Source organism: Clarias gariepinus, chromosome 27 (genome assembly GCF_024256425.1).
Source record: "Clarias gariepinus isolate MV-2021 ecotype Netherlands chromosome 27, CGAR_prim_01v2, whole genome shotgun sequence".
NCBI classification, from domain to species: Eukaryota; Metazoa; Chordata; class Actinopteri; order Siluriformes; family Clariidae; genus Clarias; species Clarias gariepinus.
This window is the reverse complement of record NC_071126.1, coordinates 17,766,867-17,791,615: the sequence shown is the minus strand read 5'-3', so window position 1 is coordinate 17,791,615 and position 24,749 is coordinate 17,766,867. Positions and strand designations below refer to the sequence as shown.

At 40.5% G+C, this 24,749-nt stretch overlaps 1 protein-coding gene across 10 annotated transcripts in view; it reads right to left on the bottom strand.

Moving 5' to 3' along the window:
* The window catches only part of afdna (afadin, adherens junction formation factor a), a 123,407-nt gene that overhangs the window by 50,194 nt on the left and 48,464 nt on the right, over nt 1-24,749 (bottom strand). For 7 of the 10 annotated variants that reach the window (XM_053489335.1, XM_053489334.1, XM_053489329.1 and 4 more), the window contains exons 7-14: nt 22,061-22,154; nt 21,795-21,932; nt 21,490-21,534; nt 19,302-19,396; nt 18,855-19,108; nt 5,794-5,863; nt 5,589-5,692; nt 4,472-4,527 (exon numbers count right to left, since the gene is read on the bottom strand). In XM_053489335.1, the coding sequence (XP_053345310.1) occupies nt 4,472-4,527; nt 5,589-5,692; nt 5,794-5,863; nt 18,855-19,108; nt 19,302-19,396; nt 21,490-21,534; nt 21,795-21,932; nt 22,061-22,154 (856 nt within the window). The remainder of the gene's footprint in view (nt 1-4,471; nt 4,528-5,588; nt 5,693-5,793; nt 5,864-18,854; nt 19,109-19,301; nt 19,397-21,489; nt 21,535-21,794; nt 21,933-22,060; nt 22,155-24,749) is intronic. The other 3 variants (XM_053489336.1, XM_053489337.1, XM_053489330.1) reach the window with 1 other exon arrangement.

Genomic DNA, 24,749 nt, shown 5'->3' with positions numbered 1-24,749 from the left:
ATACTTTAATGATCACTTGTTACGGGAAATGTTTGTAAAAATTTGCATATATAAAAAAAGAATTACGTTTTTTTTTTTATCATTTTAATGCATTTATTTTAGGCAAATTAATTTAACTACTTCATTTAAACGTTATGCCATTAAAATTGTTACACATTTAGAGCTAAATTAACACATTTATATTTTTAGCGGACGCGTTTGCTAAATACACTTTCATGGTCTTTTATGTTTTAGAATCCGGAACTTTTTTAAATTCAAATCTTCTAACGATCTTAACTGTCATTCAGATGAAACTTGGCCAGTTTAGATTTAACATAAAAAGACCTAAAAAAAAGCTGAAAAAGTGTATTAGTCTAAAATGCTAATTTTTTAAAATATATTAAAAAACATAAATTTGACATGGTTACAGACACTACAGATTTTTTACAAGTTTTTACCAAAAACCATTTCTTTTTTTTTATTTAAGCAACAATTTTTACAGGTAAAATGCTTCTGAATCATACACCAATTTTAGTATCAATACAGAATACAGAAAATATGAATAATTTGCATTTTAAATGATTATTGTTTGAAGCGAGACAGTATAATGCTGAAAATGACCATGTTTTAAAATCAGCTGAAGTTAGGAACTTGAAATTTTTAGGAAAGCGCGATTGGTCACTTCCATGCTGCATAAACTTTCAAAGTAGCTTCATTGGCATTCACACATTTTCTGTATTATATGTATAACATAAGACAAAAAAAAAAAATGCACCAGTACTGTTGTGACTGATGATAAATGAAATACGTAATCACTTTCGGGTTTCGTGATCTGGTTGATGAAACCGCGCCAAATTTAAATTCTTCAGATTCATTTGCTGTTTGACTTGAAAAAAGAAAATCACCTCCAAACATAAGGAGCACAGAGTCTGCACTAAGTGAATGATTTATTTCATACAAGTATATAATTTATAGTTTAAAACATTTAGTTTTTTTAATCTAGCAGTTATTTTCTCCTTTGTGTTATTCTACAGTTCTGTCCATTAGCTCACTTTAGATCATAACCATGAAAAAAATGGCGCATGCTGTTCTTTGATTCACTTCCTGCTTTCGAGTCGATTCAGAATCGGAGAACACAGCAGGGTTCTGTTTCTTAAAGTTCTTATCACATGGCAGCACACGGCATTCCTGAGCACTTCAAAGATCGTCTTAAATTGAATAAACGCTGAGACCAGACGGATGATAACATTGTCCTGGTGTTCCCGCTGTTCCTGCGCCTCAGTGGGGGTCACAGGGTCAGGAGACCGCACACACACACACACACACACACACACACACACAATACTAACACGCACACTACCAGTACACAGCCAGACAGAGGCGTCTGAGGTATTAGGAGACCGGGAGAGCCTCAGTACCGCCATCTTGTGGTGAGTCGCTTGCGGAAAGTGATGTAATCAATCCCATAATCACAGACTGCTGCATGAATCGCTGCATGCAACTTCAGTGATTAATGTTAATCACGTAACCCTAAACGTTACTGTGCCGTACTTTCTCATTCCTTTTATTTTATTAAGTTTTTTCTATTTAAAAATATCTATATTAATTAACGCGCTTCATGTAATACGGTAACGTTTCTATAGTAACAGCTTATACACAAGGATGTGCTGCGCCACATAGTCTACCACTCTTGGGTAACAAATACAAACAAAATGTTTTGTTTAACAAAGAAAAATGTGTGTAATCATGCTTTTTTTTGGTTTTGTTTTTTAGGTGGTCAGTGACTTCTAATGATAGTCACGTGTTTGGAAAGTTTTCCAGCAGTCATGTGTCTTCAGGACAGGAAAGTTGATGATTTCTGGCGTCTTTTTTGTTTTGTTAATTTTAAAGGTTTAAAGAAAGTATTGCAGACCCAAGACACCAATCGATAAGTTTTATATATATATAAAACTTATCGGATGATCTGAGCTGATACGCCACACATTAGGCCACAAATTTACATCCTCAGTTTTGTTGCGCTTTGCTCAACGTTGCCGTTCTCTCACAGTACGAATAACAAGTGAGCCACGTTTGCATGTTGGACATGAGGTCTTATCTTTTTTTCTGCTCCACCCAGAGCGGCGCCACCTGCAGGCCCAGCATCCCCACTCTGTTTCTAGCGTGACCGGTGTTTATCCGTCTCGTCGCTGATCTGTAAGCGTTCTCTGACTGATTATAAAAGTCCATTTAAAAGTTTTTAAATTGTTTTATTTTAAAAAATAATTATTTGATGCTTGTTTTAAGCTTAAACATTTCTATTTAGTTATATTTTATTAGTATACAGTCATTGTTTAGTGTATGTAATATTTATATTGCATATAACCATTTTTGTGCTTCATTGTGTACATTTATTTTTAGTTTAAATATTTATACTAGTTTTATATCATATAAATTAATATTTTCTTATATTTAGGAAAATATACAATAAAAGTGTGCATTTATAAAAAAAAATAAATATTATCTATAAATAAATTAATAATAATAATAATAATAATTATAATAATAATAATAATAATAATAATAATAAAGTGCTATTATGGATTATACTTTTTACATTTTTCTACTTTCTTTTTTTAAAACTTTAGGATGTAAATGACTTACACATTCTAAATAAATTAAAAAGCTAATATTTTCTGTCTAACATTCATGACTATTATTATTTATTTTATTTTATTTATATAGCGCTTTATTAAGTGCTATTATGGATTCTACTTTTGGCATTTTCTTTCTGTCTATGTTCAAACTTTAAAATGTAAATGACATACATTTTAAATAAATAAAGTAAATAGGTAAAGTAAATAAAGTAAATATTTTTGTCTAACATTTATTATTATTATTATTATTATTGTCTCCTAATTTCTTTGTCACCCCGAAGATGTAAGATTAAAACATGTCTTTTCCTTGCACTGTGTGTGTGTGTGTGTGTGTGTGTGTGTGTGTGTGTGTGTGTCTCCCTCCCCAACTGCAGCAGCGACACTCTAGTAATTAAACGCCTGGATCACACTTATGCAGCTGTTGCACACAGCTGGAACTCTCCTGTACGGATGCCAGCTCAGCAGCAGTGCTCCCGCGTGCCGTTTTCTCTGATGTGCGTCAGGACTCGGAGCGTAAACGACTCGAGCCTCGTAAACACCCACTAACGAGGCGAATCGTTTTAATCAGAGTGCTGCGTGACCACGAACCAGCTGCTGATTAAATACAGACAGAACGACACTCACGGGCGTTACAACAGGTTTAATATTTAAACGTCACACCGGACTAGACGCCCGCAACGTTCCACGTCACTGAGGCGAGACAACTTCCTCATCGTTAACACAGTTCTGTCGTTCTGTCGTATAGCAGCGCTATAAAGAGACCAGCTGTATTATAATTAGTGCTGTCAATCGATTAAAACATTTGAATCGAGTTAATCAGTCATAGTCTGTGATTAATCGTGATTAATTACAATTGTTAAATATTTAGATTTACAGTATTAATGGACGTGCCCGCAACTTCTTGTAGAATTTCATGTAGAATTTAACGGCACGCTCATAAGTGTGTTTTAAAAAATGTACAGCGCCATCTGTTGAATTTGAAGATTAACTAATAATTTTTTTATGATATAAGAGCATTTTCCATTAAAATTTAAAAGTAGTATATCTTCTCTTCCCGTGGCCTGATTGTGATGCAACAACGCCTATATGTCACCTCAAGCTCGGCCAAATACACCTGTAAAAACCCCATTAAAATTCGTTCAGTAGTATTTATGTGATGCGTGCACAAACAAACAGACAAACAAAAAATTCCAAAAAACATCTTGTTCTATTACTCATCTTACGTCCCCACACACTATTTTTGTATTATTGTATGTATAGATGAATAATTGTGCGATGTTGGAATAGAGAAATCCATGACACACTAGTTAAAGTAAACAGATTATGCGTTTTTATAATCTCTCAAACATTAACACTTTACTGAATGTAGTGGTTGAATAGCACGGGATCCTCAGATCCAAAAATCAACAACCTAGAACCCTAGCCACCTGAGCCACCGCTCCCACGTCTTACGTTTAATGTTTACTTGTAAAAATAGTTCCACTTGAAGGACACTCGAGCACACAACGTTGGTTTTATCCAAACTTCCATCTAGAAGCTTTTCATAATAAAACTTGTCATTCAGCACCTGGTGATGTTTGCCAAGTCGTCTTATTATTCGCGTTAAACATTCCGTTATCACACTCAATAGATTATGAGACACCATTAGGGTCAAACCTGGTCATATGATTAATTTGCTTAATAAAAAACAAAAACTTTTTTTAAACAATGTCTAGGTTAATGACATGCATTAATATTAATATATCTGTGCTCTAAAAAAACAAACAAACAAACAAAAAAAAAAAACACAGGACACACTCATATGGAGATATGGTAGCGTGTGTGTGTGTGTGTGTGCGGGAGGGGGGGGGGGTACTTACAGTTGTCCCTGAACTCGATGCTGGCCGGCAGCGTGAGCTCGGGGCCCTCGTGTGGCCTGGAGGGAGAAAACAGACGCTCAGTGAACCAACAGACGAACGGCGCGTTCACTCCACTGTCCACAGACACACTGCGCTCCAGCACTGCTGCTCCTCTACGTCCGTACAGCATGCTGCCCTGCCTCTGTGTGTGTGTGTGTGTGTGTGTGTGTGTGCGCGCGCGTGTGCGTGTGCGCAGGTGCAGTAACACTGTATTATAGATGAGAGGAGCAGACAGGAGGGTTCAGGTGTCCGTGGTGTAGATGACCGAGAAACAGATCAGGTTTAATACACACTAAACATAATTAAACTGCACATCTACACACACACGCGCACTTGTAAACGAAGTCTTCATATTTGCTTGTACACTAAAGTGGGCGTGTCCACTAGGGGGCAACAATTTTCAGTAAACACAGCTAGATACAGTGAGAACCTTTTTTTTCCCCCCGGGCTTCTGATTAGCCAAAATAGATTTAAGGCAGGGCTTCACAATTTGATAAATAAATAAATAGGACAAACAAACAAACAAACAAACAAAATCACATTGCGATTATTTTGACACATATTCTCGATTGTGCAGCACTACTTGACGGGTTAGGGTTACATCGCCCCCTGTTGGTTTGCATGTAAACGAGGATTTGTTTAAGAGAACGAAGGAGTGAAAAAGTTTTCAGTCGTGTGTATCGCGCAATGTTTAGAGTCTCGGGTACAAAGGCTCGTCACCTGAACGCAAATCACGAAATGAGAATGCTTCAGATTCAATTTTTATGGTGTTGCCGTGGTTACATCACCTACACCGCAGCTATGCTATAAAGACGTTTACACTCTTTGATCTTTATATTTACTCATGCAAGAGAAGACACAACATTTCCAGGTACGCAAAAACACACCCAGAGAACTTCCCGGGCATCCGATCAGTGTTCGCAGAAACACACAAGACAGGAGAACAAATCAGGCGTTACATCCTGCAACCAGCCTACACACACACACACACTTTATTTGTATAGAAACTTCCTGTTTCCTGTCCCGAGGCCCTTACTACACTCGGTGTACAGTGTACGCACCGGAGCAGAACCCTCACCTCCCATCATGCTTTGCGAACTCGGGCTCTGTGCGCATCATGGGCTTCACCATGCCCCTCTCGCCGGCGTTACCCGGGCGGTCCATGTCCAGCTTCCCTGAACTCTGAAACCACAACACACACACACATAGTGTCAGTTATAACACACAATCCATAGCTCTTAATGATAGAAAAGCACACACACACACACACAGAGTTTGCGCACCTTGCTGGTTGGGAGTGCAGCGCCGCTGTGGATGTCCCCGTGCAGGTCAAAGCTCGTCTCCGGGACACTCCTACAGAAAGACAGAAAGGAGATAGAGAGAACATGATGAGACAGAAGAGTTAACACACTGTATGAAATAGCTGCATGGATCAATTGACACACACACACACACACACACACACACACACACACACACACACACACACACACACACACACACACAGTGTCCTGTGAGTGTTTGTTGACTTCATTCCCTCTTCCACTTCATTACAGACACACAGAAAACAAGGACGTCGTATCGATGAAGGACAATTTCAATTCCCAAAGAATGACACGTTATAGTTTTATTTGTCTGTAGCTACATTTAAAGTCAATAAATTTTATAAAAAGAGGAAAAAACTAAACAAAAACACGCAGAATGTTATGTTACAGAAGCGTAAACTCTTTCATCCTGAAGACCCGCCCCTGACACTGGAGACTCCTTCTTTAAACCTTAAACAAACATCTCTAGGGTTCAGGTACCTTAGTTTACACATTTAAACCCCAGGTACATTAGGTCACAGGTTCAAACTTCCCAGGTTCACTAGATCACAAGTTTAAACTGCAGGAACACTAGGTCACAGGTTAAAAAACCAGGTTCACCAGGTTAAAGGTTCACTAGGGTACAGGCTCCAAATCCTCATGTTCGCTAGGTAACAGGTTTAAACCCCAAGAACACTAGGTCACAGGTTCAAAAACGAGGTTCACTAGGTTCCAGGTTCCAGGTTCACTAGGTCACAGGTTCCAAACCACCAGGATCACCAAGTCACCGGTTCAAACTCCAGTTTCACTAAGTCACATTTTCCAAACCACCAGGTTCATTAGGTAACAGGTTCAAACCCCAAGAACACTAGGTCACAGGTTTAAACCCCAGGTTCACCAAGTCATAGGTTCCAAACCACAAGGTTCACTAGTTAACAGGTTCAAACCCCAGGTTCACCAAGTCACAGGTTCCAAACCACAAGGTTCACTAGGTCACAGGTTCAAACCACCCAGATTCAGTAGGTCACTGGTTTAAACCCGCAGGTTTACTAGAATTCAAACTCCAGGTTCAATAAGTCGCAAGTTTAAACTGCTCTAGAATTTACAAACTAGATTCACTAGGTTTAAACCCCAGGTTCACTATGTCACAGGTCTAAATCCAGGGTTTACTTAAATCTCCAGGTAACTATGATACAGGTTTAAACCCCAGTTCACCAAGTCACAGGTTTAACCATATATATACATATATAGCCAATACCACATATATATATAAATATAGACTTATTAGACTCTGGATATGCCAAATGCCCTGACCAAGAAAACAAAACATCCCATGGCCATTAAACCCATGTGCACAAGCTGTTACTATGGAAACCATAATGCATTAGAAGGAGCACGGTGATATAAACCGGCCACTTAGTGATGCGCTACAGTCAGAGCTGCTGCTCTAGAAAGTAAAAATAAAGCCTCTTGGCAGTCTGGACTGCAGATGCAGTAGATAAAGATGAGTTTGGGAACGAAAAGTTAAAGCTGAAGTGTTCCCGTTGTGAATTACGAGACACCAGGAGGCCCTTTAAAAATCAGATTAGTGTCATTAATTCCTTTTAACAGACTCTAACCTGAGTAAAGTCGCTTGATATCTAATGAAAATGCAGGCGATAAAATAGGTCCTAACCGGTTCTCCCCTTGGGAGAGTAAACTAGGCGTGCTCCCTGCAGTCCTGCACACATGCATAAATAATGTAGCATGCCTTTTAATAAGGCGATGCGACCGCAAGGGAAATGTACTGTAGGTAAAGCGTCCGGTCGGTCCTGTGAGGCAGAAAGACAACATCTCTGAAGGACGTCCTTATGTCTTCAGGATGAACAAGCGTCAACATTGCTAACATGCAGGAACAGAAGACCACAAACATGCTGGGTCAGCGCAGTAACGATAAACACGCACAAGTGTCACAGTATTTATTCCAACCCGCTAGACACCATGACGACAACACTTGGTGATAGTGTGGTGCGATCGGATCGATCACAGTAATAAGTGTTGGGTATGTGATCATGTGCATGATAGGAAATTTGTGACAACGTGATGGACGCAATAAGAACCTGACAGGGATGTGGCTATGCTACAGGGAGTAGTATCAACTTGATAAATGCAAGTTTTTTTCCATTTTGACTGCGAAAAGCAATTTGGGATTTGCATTATCTTCGAGTGATTTTTATTCAGGTTTATTAGCTATTAAAAATAAATAAATACAAAAATCGTTTAACGTACTGATATAGTGGTCGTAGCAGTGAATGCTTTGGATCACAAGTGGATGAGTAACAGCGGAGTGGAGGAAACTGAACGAGCTGATCGCTATGTACAGAGCGGAACTTTTTTAGCTGGGATGGCGCCGCGGATGGCTGCCTTGGTGTGGAGCTCTCTATCTGTCTTACTGTTTTTGTTAGTTTGTCCTGTTTTTTGTTTCTCAAATGTTATCACTTATACCAGAGATGAACTGCTGAACATTCAGCAGGACAAATCACACAATTTCCAACCAGTTTTCGACTTCTCAAATGTTTTTCTGAACATTGTAACCGGCGGAGCAGCGGCACTGTTGAAATGCTTTAAGAAGTTCAGGCGGGGGAAGAGAGCCGGCGCGCTCGTCAAGCTCCGACAGCGCGGCTTTAGAACTGCGCTGCCGAGTATACATCTGGCAAATCTCCGCTCTTTACCCAATAAAATGGACGAACTTTTCCTGCTCTCCAGGGAAAAAATAAGGACTTTTCAAACTCTGCTGCGCTGTGTTTTACAGAAACCGGCTGAATGAAGCCATTCCGGACAACGCGCTACACCTGCCGGGCTTCCAGCTGTTCAGAGCGGATCGCGACACGGAATCAACGGGGAAATCGCGAGGCGGCGGGAGGGACATGCTTTTACATCAATGAACGTTGGTGTACAAATGTGACACCATTGAAGAAGATGTGCTGTCCTGATCTAGAGGCATATTTCATCAACTGCAAGCCTTTCTATTCGCCGCGGGAGTTTACCTCGTTCATTCTTGTGAGTGTGTACATCCCTCCACAAGCGTGTGTGAACGCAGCATTGCAACAGCTGGCTGCTCACATCACAGACACGGAGCAACAACACCCGGACTCGGTTTTAATTATACTTGGGGATTTTAACAAAGCAAACCTTAAACGTGAACTGCCTAAATACAAACAGCACATTACATGCCCCACCAGAGACAAAAATACTTTGGATCACTGCTACACCACAATAAAGGATGCATATCGCTCTATTCCCAGAGCAGCTTTAGGACTTTCTGACCACTGCCTGGTTCATCTTCTCCCGACCTATAGGCAAAAACTTAAAACTGCTAAGCCTGTAGTAAGGACAGTAAAAAGATGGACCAGTGAAGCAGAGCAGGAATTACAGGCCTGTTTTGACTGCACTGATTGGAGTGTTTTTGAAGCTGCTGCCACCAATCTGGACGAGCTCACAGATTCGGTAACATCCTACATCAGTTTCTGTGAGGACATGTGCATCCCTACCAGGACTTTTTTAACATATAACAATGACAAACCATGGTTTACAGCAAAACTCAGACAGCTTCGTCAGGCCAAAGAGGATGCCTACAGGAGTGGGGACAGGATCTTGTACAAACAGGCCAGGAACACACTAACAAGGGCAATCAGAGCGGCTAAGAGAAGCTACTCTGAAAAACTAGAAAATCAGTTTTCTGTAAACGACCCTGCTTCTGTGTGGGGTGCCTGAAAACCATCACTAACTACAAGACGCCAACCCCCAACTCTGTAGGGAATCAACAACTGGTTGATGACCTGAATGAGTTCTATTGTAGATTTGAAACACCCAGTCTCACACCACACCCCTGTCCTGACCCTCTTTCTACACCACCATTATCACCTCTGACAACCACACTCTCTTCCCCCCCTGCACTCCAGGTCTGTGAAAAGGATGTTCGCCAGATCTTTCTAAAACAAAAGAGAAGGAAAGCTCCAGGCCCAGACGGCGTGACACCAGCCTGTCTGAAATCCTGTGCTGACCAGCTGGCTCCCATGTTTACGCAGATCTTCAACAGATCACTGGAACAATGTGAAGTGCCTTTGTGCTTTAAACGTTCCACAATCATCCCCATTCCAAAAAAAACTAAAATCACAGGACTTAATGACTACAGACCAGTCGCCCTAACATCTGCGGTCATGAAGTCATTTGAAAGACTGGTGTTGGCCTATCTGAGGGACATCACAGGACCCTTACTGGACCCCCTGCAGTTTGCCTATAGAGCAAACAGGTCTGTTGATGATGCAGTCAACATGGGACAAACCAGGGGCTTATGCAAGGGTCTTGTTTATAGACTTTTCATCAGCTTTTAATACGATCATCCCAGCACTGCTTCAGACCAAACTAAACCAGCTCTCTGTTCCTAGCTCTATCTGTCACTGGATCACCAGCTTTCTGACAGACAGGCAGCAGCTAGTGAGACTGGGGGAATTCATGTCCAACAGCCACACCACCAATACTGGAGCCCCTCAGGGATGCGTTCTCTCCCCACTGCTTTTCTCCCTGTACACCAATGACTGCACCTCTACAGACCCCACTGTCAAGCTCCTGAAATTTGCAGATGACACCACAATCACCGGCCTCATTCAGGACGGTGACGAGTCTGCTTACAGAAGTGAGGTTGAGCAGCTGGCTGTCTGGTGCAGTCTCAACAACCTGGAGCTGAACACGCTCAAAACAGTGGGGATGATTGTGGACTTCAGGAGGAACCCACCTGCACTTCCCCCACTCACCATCATGAACAGCACTGTGACAGCAGTAGAGTCATTCCGGTTCCTGGGCACGACCATCTCTCAGGACCTGAAGTGGGACATTCACATTGACTCTATTGTTAAAAAGGCCCACCAGAGGTTGTATTTCCTTCGCCAGCTAAAGAAATTCAACCTGCCACAGGAGCTGCTCACACAGTTCTACTCAGCCGTCACTGAATCCGTCCTGTGCACTTCAATAACTGTCTGGTTTGGCTCAGCTACGAAAACAGACATCAGAAGACTATAAAGGACGGTTTGGACTGCTGAAATAATTATTGGCACTGCCCTGCCCACGCCACAAGAACTGTACACATCCAGAGTGAGGAAAAGGGATCGGAATATCACTTTGGACCCCTCACACCCAGGCCACCTTTTATTTGAACTTTTGCCGTCGGGTCGACGCTATAGAGCACCTAACACTAGGACAGTCAGGCACAAAAACAGTTTTTTTCCCCAGGCAATCTCCCTCATGAACAGTTAAACATCAACTGTCAATAAATATATGTGCAATATTGTGTACAGTATCACAGTGCAATATACTGTATAATACCACAGATTTCAGATATTTATATAACTTATTTAAAAAGTATCTCACACCCTACTCCATTTGACGTCAAATGCTTTTTTTTTTTTTTTTTTTTTGTCGTGCTGTTTTTGTCTTGTCATTTGTTGTCTGTTCTGGAAGCTCTGTCAATAAAACAAATTCCTTTTACGTGTAAGCGTACTTGGCAATAAAACTCTTTCTGATTCTGAAAGTTAAATGCAAGTGAGTACGCAAACACACACACACACGGTTTTCCTACATTGTGAGGACCACGTGACTAGATGGTTACACACGGGGACTTTTATTTTCTTCCTAAATAAAACTTTACTTTTTTTTTCTTTTCGCCCACATATGGGTGCACGCACACACACACACACACACACACACACACACACACACACACACACACACACCCTGCAGCACAGTCATTGACATGCTGGACATGGAAATGTCCTTACTAGGATAAATGAACAAGTAACGATCTCTCTCCCTCTCTCGCTCTGGACACCACAGCCGCATTTAAATAAAAAATCCAAACTGCACTTTGTGTGTGTATATGTACATGTACCTCACCCTGCATTTCTACCACACACACACACACACACACACACACACACACACACCTCACTAACTCGCAGTTTAGAACAGCGATACTGAACCGTCAAACCCACTCCTTCTATGTTAAATACCGATCTTTAGTAAAAGTAAATGCACCCTCTTTCACGCCACTGATCAATAAACACTTTTATAAAAGATAAAATTACAACATCATCGTCGCAGTGTTATCATAATACATTAGTTTTAGGAAATTAATCAACACATTAAGCTGAAAGGTCAGATTTAATCGATCCATGTCCTTGTACAGCGTTTCTGTCCCCCAGGGGACTCTGAACGGTGCACGTGACGTTAGAGACAGATGCTTTCAGACGTGATGCGAGGACATCACTCACTTTAACGCATACACGCTGGGACATTCTGCATAGGCATGGTTTTGTATTTCTGTCATAAAGCTAAGATTTCCTGCAAGATTTGGATCTTTTTTAAGGATTTTTGGTTTCTTAGATTTCCACCAAAAAAAAAAAACCAAGCCCCGCCCCCTAAAAACCTACAGCAGTCCTGCTAGCGTTAGCATTAGCGAGTCTCCTCATGACATCACTTTCAAGAAACCTTGGTTCATGTTCATGTGCGTGACTAAGCTTTATTATGTTGTGTTTTTATAGATCTCTAGTGTCGAGTTACTCGGATTACCGTCCACGACAAACATCACGTCCATAATAAACAAACACTTGTGTCCTGTCTTAGCTGCATACCCGTGTTAAAATAAAAAATACAGCAATAAAAAAAAAATTGTACTAATGGGCAAAGCTGAAACAAAAATTTAAGAGCAATCTTAAATAAAAACCAGAGCTGGAATTTTTTTTTTTTTTTATCTATTAAGTAATTATTTCATAAAATTTAAAATTTTTTGTATGCACATAAAACTACTTTTTGTTATTCACTTTTTAAAATAAAATTAATTTTTGCTTAAAAACAGGACATCACCAAATTTAAACAAATAACATAAAATAACAGAACATTATTAAATGAACCCACTAATGATCAGTTAAGAAAGAATTATGAAAATTTCTTGCATTTTGATAAAAGAAAATAAGAAAAATTTTGACTTAATCAGTTGTGGAAAGTATGACGCGTTTCTAAATAATTAATAATCAACAAAAACATCTTTTTAAATGATCTTGACAGTAGAAATGAAAAACAGATACCATGATGCATTATAATTATTGTTTTGTGTGGCGACTCCAAAATTGATTTTAATTTAAATTTTAAATTACTTATGCATACCTTTGCATTTGAAGTGGTAATATGTCGCAGCTCCAATATACAGTAATCATACAGGTGGTGCACTTTAAACTTTTCACCCACACACAGGCAGACATCACAGCATCATGCGTGGAACAAGCAAGTAACTTCAGCCAAATTCAGAATTTAAAAAATATATATTTATAAAACTGTAAAACTTATAGTACCGTAAAACAAGTTGAATTGGCACCAAGGTATCGTGAGTAATAATATTGTATCGGGTGATCGAGTCACATCACTAATACGCAATATATAAAAATATATAGTTGATGCTTACAAGACTTCCTTTTTTTTTATTTAATATTTTTTAACCAGCTTTTATTGGTTAGCTTCAGGATTTTACAGGTTCTACCTTTCCAAATCAAAATTTTATCTAAAAGAAAAGAAAAAAAAGCTGCATGATGTTGCAATGTTACTACTTTTCTGCCAAAAAAAAGATTGATTTTGATTTAACAAAACATGTTAATGCCAAAGTCTCTATAAAACTGCGCACAATCTGCGTAAAACCAAATCTGCCCCCCCCCCCGTTTGTTTAGTCTAGTGCTGTGTGTAGTTCTTTATAGCAGAATTTTTTAAGTAGACATTTAACTTGTTTATTTCTGCAGACATCTTTACAACATTTCTTTACATCCACAGTACAGTATATATGATCTAAATAAAAGAAAAAAAACCCTCACTTTGACACCCAATTTGACTTTTCTTAGATACTGTGATAAAATCTGAAATCTATCATCTAAACGGTTCCTTCATGAACGAATGTCTTTCTTACGCCTCCGTTCTCCTGATTTACATACTAAACTTCAAGTTTGTGAAATCCAACACAGACCCCGGAGACGGTATAATATCCTAATATAATAAACACACAGGACGGACTGTGCTAGAGGCGGAGGATCACAGGGAGACAGTAATGATATTTTGACAATACGGTGTGTGTTGAACATGACAATATGAAGGATATCTGATCTTCACACACCTACGTCTTCGGATTCAGCCTCGGGAAAGCAAGTTTAGTAGAGAAGTGTTTTTTTTTTCCACTGTTCAGAATTCTAACATTTTCTTACTTGGGTGTATTTGCATTAATAAAAAAAATAAAAATAAAATTCTTTCATACATGCAAACAAATACAATTAAATAGAAGAAAGTATGTTAGTGTAAAAACATTAACGTCTTGAGTCTCTGCTATAAAAATGACAAAAACATCCAAACCTTAAACATCAACAGTAATTTTTTCCTCTCTTTTTTTTCGCTTTTTCCGCTAGATTTCATTGCTTATATTGATTCAGTTCTCTTCAGCTCAGCAATTCATCAGGAGTCAAATAGTCAAAACCTGTTTGTCTTTTCTGATACCGAAACCTTGACAATCAGCCATTAAAGGTCCCGTATTTGACTATTTCTTTAACAAATTAACTCAGAGTTCCCCAAAGGCTGTGTGCGTGTGTGTGTGTGTGTGTGCGTGCGCGTTAATGCTACAGCCGAAATCCCCTCCAGATAATTTCATACCTTACCCTCTGCCTTTTATTTTCGCTCCTCCTCAAAATGTGCTGTTTTAGTGTTTATGTAAATTAGCTACTTCTGAGCCACGCCCCTACAGAGAACAGCCGAGCTGAGGAACGTGAGGGGGGTGAGGGGGGTGGGAACGTCTTATATGAGGTCAATGGCCAAAACTTAAAATAAATGGAAAAAGCACAAAATGCACAAAAAAGAGAAAAAAATAAAAGATAAAAAAAGATTTTATCCTGTGCAGGTTTTTTGCTTTGTTTGTTCATGTACACATGAAATGATCAAATAAATTATTATACGCTTTAACGTATTTTCTTCCCCTTTTTAAAACTGTATTTATATCCTTATAATTTGAATATTAAACAAACCAAAGTCAGTCAATTCACTTTGAAGTTCCGAACCCGATTCTAATCTTTTCTGTTTGTCACAGAATTTGGATTGAATGCATTATTATTATTATTATTTTTATTTCTTAAAAGATCCGATCTTGCTGCTGGTGTTAGACCGAGACTAATCCTTAGTATCCGGCTTAAACCCCCCCTCCCCCACCCCCGCGCCCCCAAAAGAAGTTTCCATAATATCAGTTAAACTTCACACTTTTACACAAACCTGAGTAACGGTAAGGAGTCATGCTGTAGAGGACATAACCTTTGGGACATGCACATAATGCACAGAAATGTAAACACACACACACACACACACACACACACACACACACACACAGAAAATAACGGTGAACCCAATAAAATACAACATTTAAAAATCAGTACCACATTAAGACGAAGCTGAACTCCACTCACCGGTGCAGCACCGCGCTCCTGAGAGCCTGCATACACGCCGACCGGTTCTCCCAGGACCTTATACATAATTACACTCAACCCTGTGCGTGTGCGTGTGTGTGTGTGTGTGTGTGTGTGTGTGTGTGTGTGTGCACGCGCGATGCCTACAGCAAACACACTGCAGTGACACACAGCCACACCCTCTCCGACTAGATTATAGACTTTCCCTGAGCCTCAAGCCTCTCATAACCTCCTCTTTTTCCCCCTCCCTGTGTGTGTGTGTGTGTGTGTGTGTGTGTGTGTGTGTGTTCCGTCCCTTCCTGTCCCGTCCTTCTGTCCCTCACATAGACACACACACACCCTACCTCAGGTCTCTCAGTACTGGTTGCCATGGCACTAGAGTTTCCAGTTATATACACACACACACACACACACACACACACACACACACACACACACACTGATGGTAATGCAAACACTGCACAGTGAAACAAACAAGCACTGACCTACACAAACAAACACACACACACACACACACACACACACACAATGATGATGACTGAGGTATTTACTCTGTGTGTGGGCGGGGTGATGCACTCAGGGTCGAGTAAAAATACAACAATTTCCACACACACTCACACACTCACACACACACACATATATATATATAAAAGACTTGAACAGTTAATACTATTATTTTTCTTAAAGCTTGCCATGGAAACTGCAGAGACGGAAACTATTTAAAACCTAAAACAACAGGTACAACACCGGTGTTGAGTGTAACGCGTTACCAAATAAAATACAGTCCACGGATCACGTTTTTGACGTAACGAGTAATCTAACGTGAGTGAGTGATCGGAAGGTCAGCTTAGCCAGGCCCTTAACGCTGTACACGCGCTGTAGTACATTCAGTGCATTTGGCCGACGCCCTTATCCTTACATTTTTATAACATTATGCATGCTCACGGCCCAACAGGGTGGGGTTTGAACCTGGAACCTTCTGGTCAGTAGTCCAACGCCTTAAGCCCCTATATCCTTACTGACGCTGTGCTCTGACCCTGGCTCCCTTACTGGGATATGTATAAATACACCTATATATATATACACACACACACTACTGTTCAAAAGTTTTAGAACACTTGCAAATTTCTTTGTTTTTGTTTAGTGATTTATTTTCTACATTCTACAACAATACTGGGGATTTCAAAACTATAAAATAACACATATGGAATTAGGTAATTACGTAACAACAAGAAAAACAACAGTTGGTTGTTATTTTAAGACACAGTGGTCAGCCTTTCTGTAATAGTTCTTGCAAGAACAGTATTGTCAAGTGCATTTGCAAAATCCGTCAAGCACCATAATGAAACTGGCTCTCATGAAGGCCGTCCCGGGAGGGCGAGACCAAAACCTACCTCTGTCTCAGACGAGAAGTTCATTTAGAGTCATCAGCCTGAAAAATGACCAATTAACAACCAGCAGCTCAGATTAGAGGCGTTATGAAGTCTTTACAGAGCAGAAGTAGCAGAAACATCTCATCATTAACTGTTCAAAGGAGATTAATGCATGTTTTGGACGCCTTCAGCATTCCTTTACAATGTAGAAAGAAATAAAAATCAGGAACCATCATGGAGTTAGAAAGTGTTCTAAAACTTTTGAACAGTAGTGTGTATATATATATATATATAATTTTCTTTATGTTTGAGTCATATTGACTGAGCTGAGCTGCTGTAACGCTAACATTGCCCTTTGGGATTAATAAAGTGCTCTAGTGCATCAGGCGTCAGCGCCGCGGTCGTAGTGCTGCTGATTTAATTAGCTTTAGTAAAATACATAGAGGAGGTCATGAAGGAGGAGCTTCTCTCTCTCTCCCTCTCCCTCTCTCCCTCTCTCTCTCTCCCTCTCTCCCTCTCTCCCTCTCTCTCTCTGCAAGCTTATTAAAGGCACAATGCATCTGTTCCTCTATATAATATTTCACACCTCCTCTCCCTGCAGATGGTACAGAAATAATTCTCCGCTCTGTGAACTGAAGCCTGCTGTCTAAGAGACTAATCTGACGACAGACTACACCTGGCAGCGTCCCGCTTCTCACTACGTTACGCTCAGCTGGAGTAAACAGTTCAGCTTCCCTGAACCACAGAGGAGAGTCCGGGTCCGAGGCTGCCTGTTTAAGATTAAAGAAGAAGGGAAGGTCTGATGAGTCCAGACTGACCTGACCCCAGAGTCCTGAATGGAAGTCGATGATGTCATTCAATGTACTTTTCTGACCTCATTAGCACAGGACCACGCCCACACCACCGCCACAGGGCTCATATCTCGGGTTTCTCATCTTTCAGTAACTGTTATGTTTTACTGCTGCTGTATAATATCGTCTTCACACGTCAAGTGGCAGAAAGTGTCTGAAGTTATATATATTTAATATTTAATATTATATATATTTATATACTTTTGTTGTTGTTGTTCAGACAGCAGAGCGCCCTGCTTGAAAATCGTGTCACAATACAGTGTGTTTAAGTCCAGCGTTCTGATGGAGAAAAGAGAACGATAAAGGACAGACAGATCAAGAAGCGGAGTGTGTGTGCACATGAGAGAGAAAGAGAGAAAGCGAAAGAGGAGTCAGACTGTCCGAGACAGACTGAATGAGTGGGAGAAAATGAGAGGCCGAGATAAAGAGAGGGAAAATGAAAGATTGAGAGATAAATTGAAAGAGAGTGAAAGAAAATTAAAGAGAGAAAAAGAGATGAGAGAGAGGATTGAGATGAAATGAGAGATAAAATAAAAGAAAGAAAAAAAGAACAGGACATAAGAGAGATGAGAGAGAGAGAGAGAGAGAGAGAGAGAGAGAATAAGAAATAGACCGAGAGAAAGTCAATAAAAAAGGAAGAATGAGATAATAAGAGACTTTCTTAAATAAAGATTGAATGAGAGAGAGAGAAAGATAAAATAAAAGGGAATAAGTGATGGATTAAATGAGACACAGGATAAAAGAAAGAGAGCAAATGAAACAGGCTGAAAGAGACAAAATGAAAGTGTGAAGAAGAGACGGATTGAAGGAAAGACAATGACGGAGAAAGAATGAGAAACTAGGGATGGATTGAAAGAGGATAAGAAAGTACGAGAGAAGAATGGAATTTAAGATTTTTAAATAACAGAGAGAGAAAGAATTAGACAGAGACGAAGAGCGTGCACATGAGAATAGAAAAGAGACACACGGACAGAGAGAGAGAGAAAGAAAATCAAAGAGGATAAAAAAAGTGAGAAAGAGAGAGAGAAAGAGAATATGACAGACCAAATGAAACAGAACGAGAGAGTAAATAAGAGTTTATTCTTTGAAAGACGGAGAAAAAAAAATGAAAGGATAAGTGATAGAGAAAGAATTAGATGGAGAGAGAAAGATAATAGAGACGGAGACAGAGAGAACGAGTGATGAAGAGAGATGCTGGTCAGTGTATATGGACACTGTTCTGTAAGAGACAACGGGAAGTAACACGTGTGTGTGTGTGTGTGTGTGTGTGTGTGTGTGTGTGTGTGTGTGTCCTCACTCACCCTGACTTGTGCCTGCCCTTCACCATGCCCCCCGGGTCCCTCTTGGCGAGGCCCTGGTCGTAGCTCGGGTCCACAAACTTGAAGACGTGTGCGGCGCCGAACTGCAGCGTCATGCCGCTGCGCAGCACCGTGGTGTCCGAGATCCGCTGTCCCTCCACGAAGGTCTCCGCGTCCAGACTGACGGGCGTGACCATGACCAGACCGTCGGCGTGCCTCAGGTTACAGTGGTGCGGCAGGACGCCCGGCCCGAACAGCTGTCGCGGGGGACGACACCACACACACACACACACACACACACACACACACACACACACACACACACACACACACAATCCATACTCTTGTAATAATTCCATGACAAAATGTTACACAGTCCTGACATCTCACACACACACACACACACACACACACACACACACACACACACACACACACACAGCTGCTCACCTGGATGTTGCCGTCTTCTCCCCGGTCTGAGCCGACCTCAGTCACGCTGTGCTGTAACCGGTACAGTTTAGGCTTATCCCTGGAGTCTGACCCATCTACACACACACACACACACACACACAGTAAGAAACAGAGTATATACAGTACGACATAATTGTTACAAAACGCTTCTATTTACATCCACCACAAGACACACACGGAAAACTCATGACCGACATCAGACATTTTTTTTTTTAAACATAATTTTTCTCCTGCTTATCGCTTACATAAGGTAGATAAACGCTCCAGCTAGCTAACGGCGAGTGAAACTAGCTTCCTCTTGTTACAAACAGACCTGATGTTTCAGACTCGATGTTCAGTAGCTCAGGATCCGGAGACGATATTATCTAGCACATTCTCTCGTGGAGGTTAGAAGTACTGGATTAAAAATAAATAATTATAAATAAATAAATAAACAAAACATCACCTACCAAAACTCATGAAACTGGTTCGTTCGGTACGTTTGCTGTTTAAACAAAGCGTCACACTTTAGAGGAATCTCTCTCTCTGTTAGTTGGTTTTATTCAGGGCTGTGCTTTACACTCACACAGTCTTGGTTTCTTTAAACTGACCCGACTCGCTAGCTAGCGCACCATACCGTACACTGGAGATGCTGAGAAAAATCTTTTGTTACGTATCATGATTTTTTTTTGTATGTAACGCCACACTGACTGCAAACATTAGTTTTTTAATAAATGTTTTTACTTATATTTGTTTGCATTTAATTTGATAAAATCCTACAGGTCCACTACGACCCTACAGGTGGCACTCTAAACTATTTATCCACGCATTAGCAGGCAGCACATCGTCCTAAAAGTTTGTTCAGAATTTTTTATTTTTTCATATTGAAGTATTTGTAAAAGTGTATAATCATAATATCTTCACTCGCTTGAGCTTAAAGAACAATTCTATTTTGTTCGCATGCAATTTAAAAAAATTAAACGTACAAATAATGGTGTGGAATAATCACTGTAATAATAGTTAATATGACAGATGCTTAAAAAAAATAAATAAATAAATCACTATCACTACTATATTGAGCCACCTAGCTAGTCCCTAGCTACAACATATAACCCTGTTCTCAGCTGTGAATGGACCAAAAGTGTCCTCACAAACAAATTTTTGGTCCAATCACAACCGAAATAAGGACAACCACACATCTGGATCAAGTCTTAATAGTTTAGAATTAACAGGCTAGACTGGACAGCTAGCTTTCTTAGCAAAAGTTAGCTAGTTGACAAAAAAAACAAAGAAATGAAAAAAAAAATTTTTTAATTAATAAATCCTAGTTTTTCATTAAGACAACAAATTTTTACACATTTTTTTTAATAAAAAAAATGCTTTTGTGCAAAAATTATCATTAATAATAACGCAAACAGGAAAATTATTTTTTTACATAAACACTTCTAGCGGCAAACTAGTTGTGTGAGACAGATTAACGTACGCAGACAGTATAAACTAACATCATGAAATGAAAACAAAGTTGACAGAAATGCTTCCCTTGTCCCTCTGTCCACGTTTAAAGACCACTCCGCTAAAATACACGACCTGTTGGTCACGCAGTGCCTGAACCTCGAGTGCACCCTCTAGTGGTGGGCGAGTTAATAGATGTGCGTGTTGCAGAGAAATACGATGCAAAACAAACATTATCGGTTTATAGTCTCTTAGATTTTTAACAACAGTAAATCGATTTGATGATTGATCCTTAGCACCCCGAATGGGGACTGAAAACGAGCTCAGAATCCGCTAGCTATCTAGCATGCTAATTATAAACCATAAACAAAAGAAATCGTGTGCCAGGTGGCATTCTTCGCCGTGTCTTAAATGAGCGTTATAAAGAAGAGCTGAGGATTTGTACGCATATTTTAAAAATAGTAGACAGAAGACTGGAGACGTTTATGCTGTCGTGACAAATCGGAAGACGAGAAGCAGTTAATGATTTAATGTTAATAATTCTAAAAAACAAAAAATGCTAGCTTAAATACAGTAGCTATAGAAAAATCTGGTTGCATTAAAACTGCCTAAGAAAAAAAAAAAAAAAAAAAAAAGGTTTTTGAAACCCCGAGCTTCACTGTGGTCTTTTTAGGAGCGACAGGTGAGGAGGGAGGAAACGTTAGTGAGGCAGGTGCAGGGAGGAGAGGCGTGTTACCTTCGTGTTGCCGGTAAGCGTAGTAGGCATAGTGATTCCCTCGCCCTAGGAGAGGACACATGCACAGGAGCCAGAAGCACAGAGGAGCCAAAGTGACCAGAGAGAGAGAGAGAGAGAGAGAGAGAGAGAGAGAGAGAGATGTAGCAGGAGAAAGAAGATTATTAGCTTGATCGTTAGCGCGTACACAAACACACAGCTACCCCTCTATACACCACACTACAGTGTTAGTGAAACAGAGCAACTGCAGCAGGAAGAGGGTCCAAGCAACAGATGTGGAAACACCACCCCAGAAACATGTGATGTACCTGGACTCAGCTCCACCAGGTAGGGCAGTTTCTCAGGAGGCAGACCTCCATGCAGCGGCACCATCCTGTCCCCCGGCTTGAGACCTTTCTTAGGCATGAAGTCAGGAGGACGTTTCTTCAGCTGGAACACTAACGCCTCTGTAACAAAACCAAAACATGAGCACATCAACTCACTCCACATCACACTGCACATCTGCTCACGTGATAATTAATCATCCTCCTGTGCACAGCTGAGAAGAAAACGACGACTGAGTAGCGCGTCAGACCTTTATCGCTGGTCCAGTCTCGGAAGATCTGTAAAGGGCACTCCGAGTCCTCCAGGATGGTCTCTTTGATGGGCTTCTCGTCAGAGTGGACCACCTGAGGAGGACAAAACTAACATCTAACTACTGTAATGTTCATAATAGAGATGAAACGGTTCATGGGGCAGTGACCAGAATTGGTTAATTTTCAGTTTGATTGGTCGTGACCGGTGATGGACTGATCAGCCTCAGATATAAACGAAGAAGCTTCCGAGTGGCGCAACAGAAACACATTTTTATGGCGTCACGTTATCAAACATCGCAGACATTTAAAGCTTTGGATCTTCCCTTTTCTAGAGCTCTGTAAGTGAATTAGTCTCAAACCCACCTATTACACACACGCACACCGACCTCACAAGACCGCGGGTGCTAACTAGTCTGCGTTAGAAGCCGCACATGCTCGTAGCCGCTAAACCCGTGTGTTCACTTTTGAATTCAAGAGACTTTTAAGGTGCCTGAGGCGGCAAAACATCACGGTTTCTTTATAATCCTACAGGTGGCGCACTCTAAACGATTCACACATTTACATCCCATGTCGTTAGGAGTGAATAATTTGCTCAGCACAATAATTATGTGGGATGACGGAGATACGCGCTGCTCAGTTAAATGTTAAACAGTTAGTGAGCTTGGTTTTTAACTACGAAAAAAAACTAATGTTTAAACTAACTTGTTTAAAAGGTTTAAAATTGCAATAAAACCGGGTAAAAATGTGATATCGAATCTGGATATTTATAAAATCATGTTACTTATGGAATCGCAATTTTAATCGAATCCGTGACCAAGAAATCATGATATCGGGAGGGGGGCTGGTCAATCCCACCCCTACCGATTAGTGTTGTGTGTTTCAAATTGTTGCTTGTAAGAATAACCAGCTAACCGCTAACCAACCCGCCAATACGCCAGTCACAAGTCTTTTTGTTCCTCAACAAGTACGTGAGACGCGAGCCTTATGAACCTATTTTTGCTAAACATACGTGCACAGAACTCTGATGTCGAGGTGGTTAAACTCACTTCACTAGAAATCTGCAGCGACCTGCGAAGGTTCATGGCGTATAATTAAACAGAAAAATGAATAAATAAATAAAGCAAAGAGCGCTATATTTCCCTCCACACACGCTGGGCTGCGGCGGCAGAGCCAAACAACAATTAATCCTCCTAACATTAGAGCCTGGCTGTGGTCCAGCACACACACACACACACACACACACACACACACACACCGCTCAGACGTGCTGAGATGGTCAGGATTCGTCCAGGGAGAACCTGGAAACATTTCATCAGCGCAACGAGCAAAGCCGAAGCCCTGGCCAATTTAATACAGGCACAAAAATAAAAAGAAACAGGCAGGAGAGCTTTTAATATAAATTATTCATCAGAGCGTACACACTCGCTGGTAAAGGATGAGAAACGCACGACTCCTTAACAGCTCCCTGAAGTCACATATGAGGTTTTCTAGGAACGTGATCTCGCTCATTGTAAACGGGGCTTTGGGTCACGCTGCATCTCCTCCTCAGTTTGCTAGGCTAGTGAGCTAACGTTTGCAGATACGGGATGTGATAATAGTTTATAACGGCGCATTTCTGCAGTGATGTAATGCTTGCTTCAAGAACAACATCACCCTTAATCATGTTCTATATTAATCTTCTAAAGCTAAAGGTCCTTTGAGGATTATCGTTATAAGTTTAACGTTCCTTCGTCAGTCTATTTTCACTACTGTTTCTGACCTTACCCATAATGCCATGCCCATAATGCCATGCCCATAATGCCATACCCATAATGCCATACCCATACACACTGCTTTACGATGTGCTCATGTTTACTCATCTCTCTAAAAGAGACTTACAGTATGCAGCAGTGCTTTAGGAGATCTAACCTCTCCAGCTCTCTCACACACGTCTCTGTGTGCATGGAGTTTGCATGTTCTCCCTGCGCATGGTGGGTTTCCTCCGGGTACTCCGGTTTCCTCCCAAAGACATGTGGGTTAGGTTAATTGGTGTTCTCAAATTGCCCTTAGTGAGTAAATGTGTACGTCTGTGTACCCCACCTCGTGCCCCAAGTCTCCTGAGATAGGCTCCAGGCCCCCCGCCACCATGAATCCAGGAATAAGCGGTAATGACGATGGGTGAGTGAGGGTAAATCCTGACTATTATAAACTAGGAATCCGCTTGTTTAAAACTGCACATTAAATTTCTTCAGGAATGACTCAGTTTTGGGTTGAATGAATATTCAGTATTTAATTTCAGTAATGTGAAATTTCCACAGTAGCAGCAACCGGTGTGCACCCGTATGCTTACGTTACTATGGTAACGCATGGAGGAAGTGACGTCTGCATTAGCGTTCCGGATGGAGGGGTTTTGTGAAGTGTAAAGTGCACTGTGGAACAGAACGCTGCAGCCGAGTCCCGCATTCGCACCAACTCAAAAATGAGTTAAAAAGAACTTTTTTGAAAAATGAGTTTAAAAAAACGTTCACGTTTTTTATTGTTTGTTTTGTATTTTGTAACTAACATCAAAACCTGACTGAGTCTTGAACTATTAAAATCTAATTTACGCAATTCAAAGATTTCTCTTTACACTGAGTTTAAAAAATAATAATAATAACAGTAGTAGAAATGGGGGGGGGATTGTTTTGGTTATTTATTACGATTCTTTTG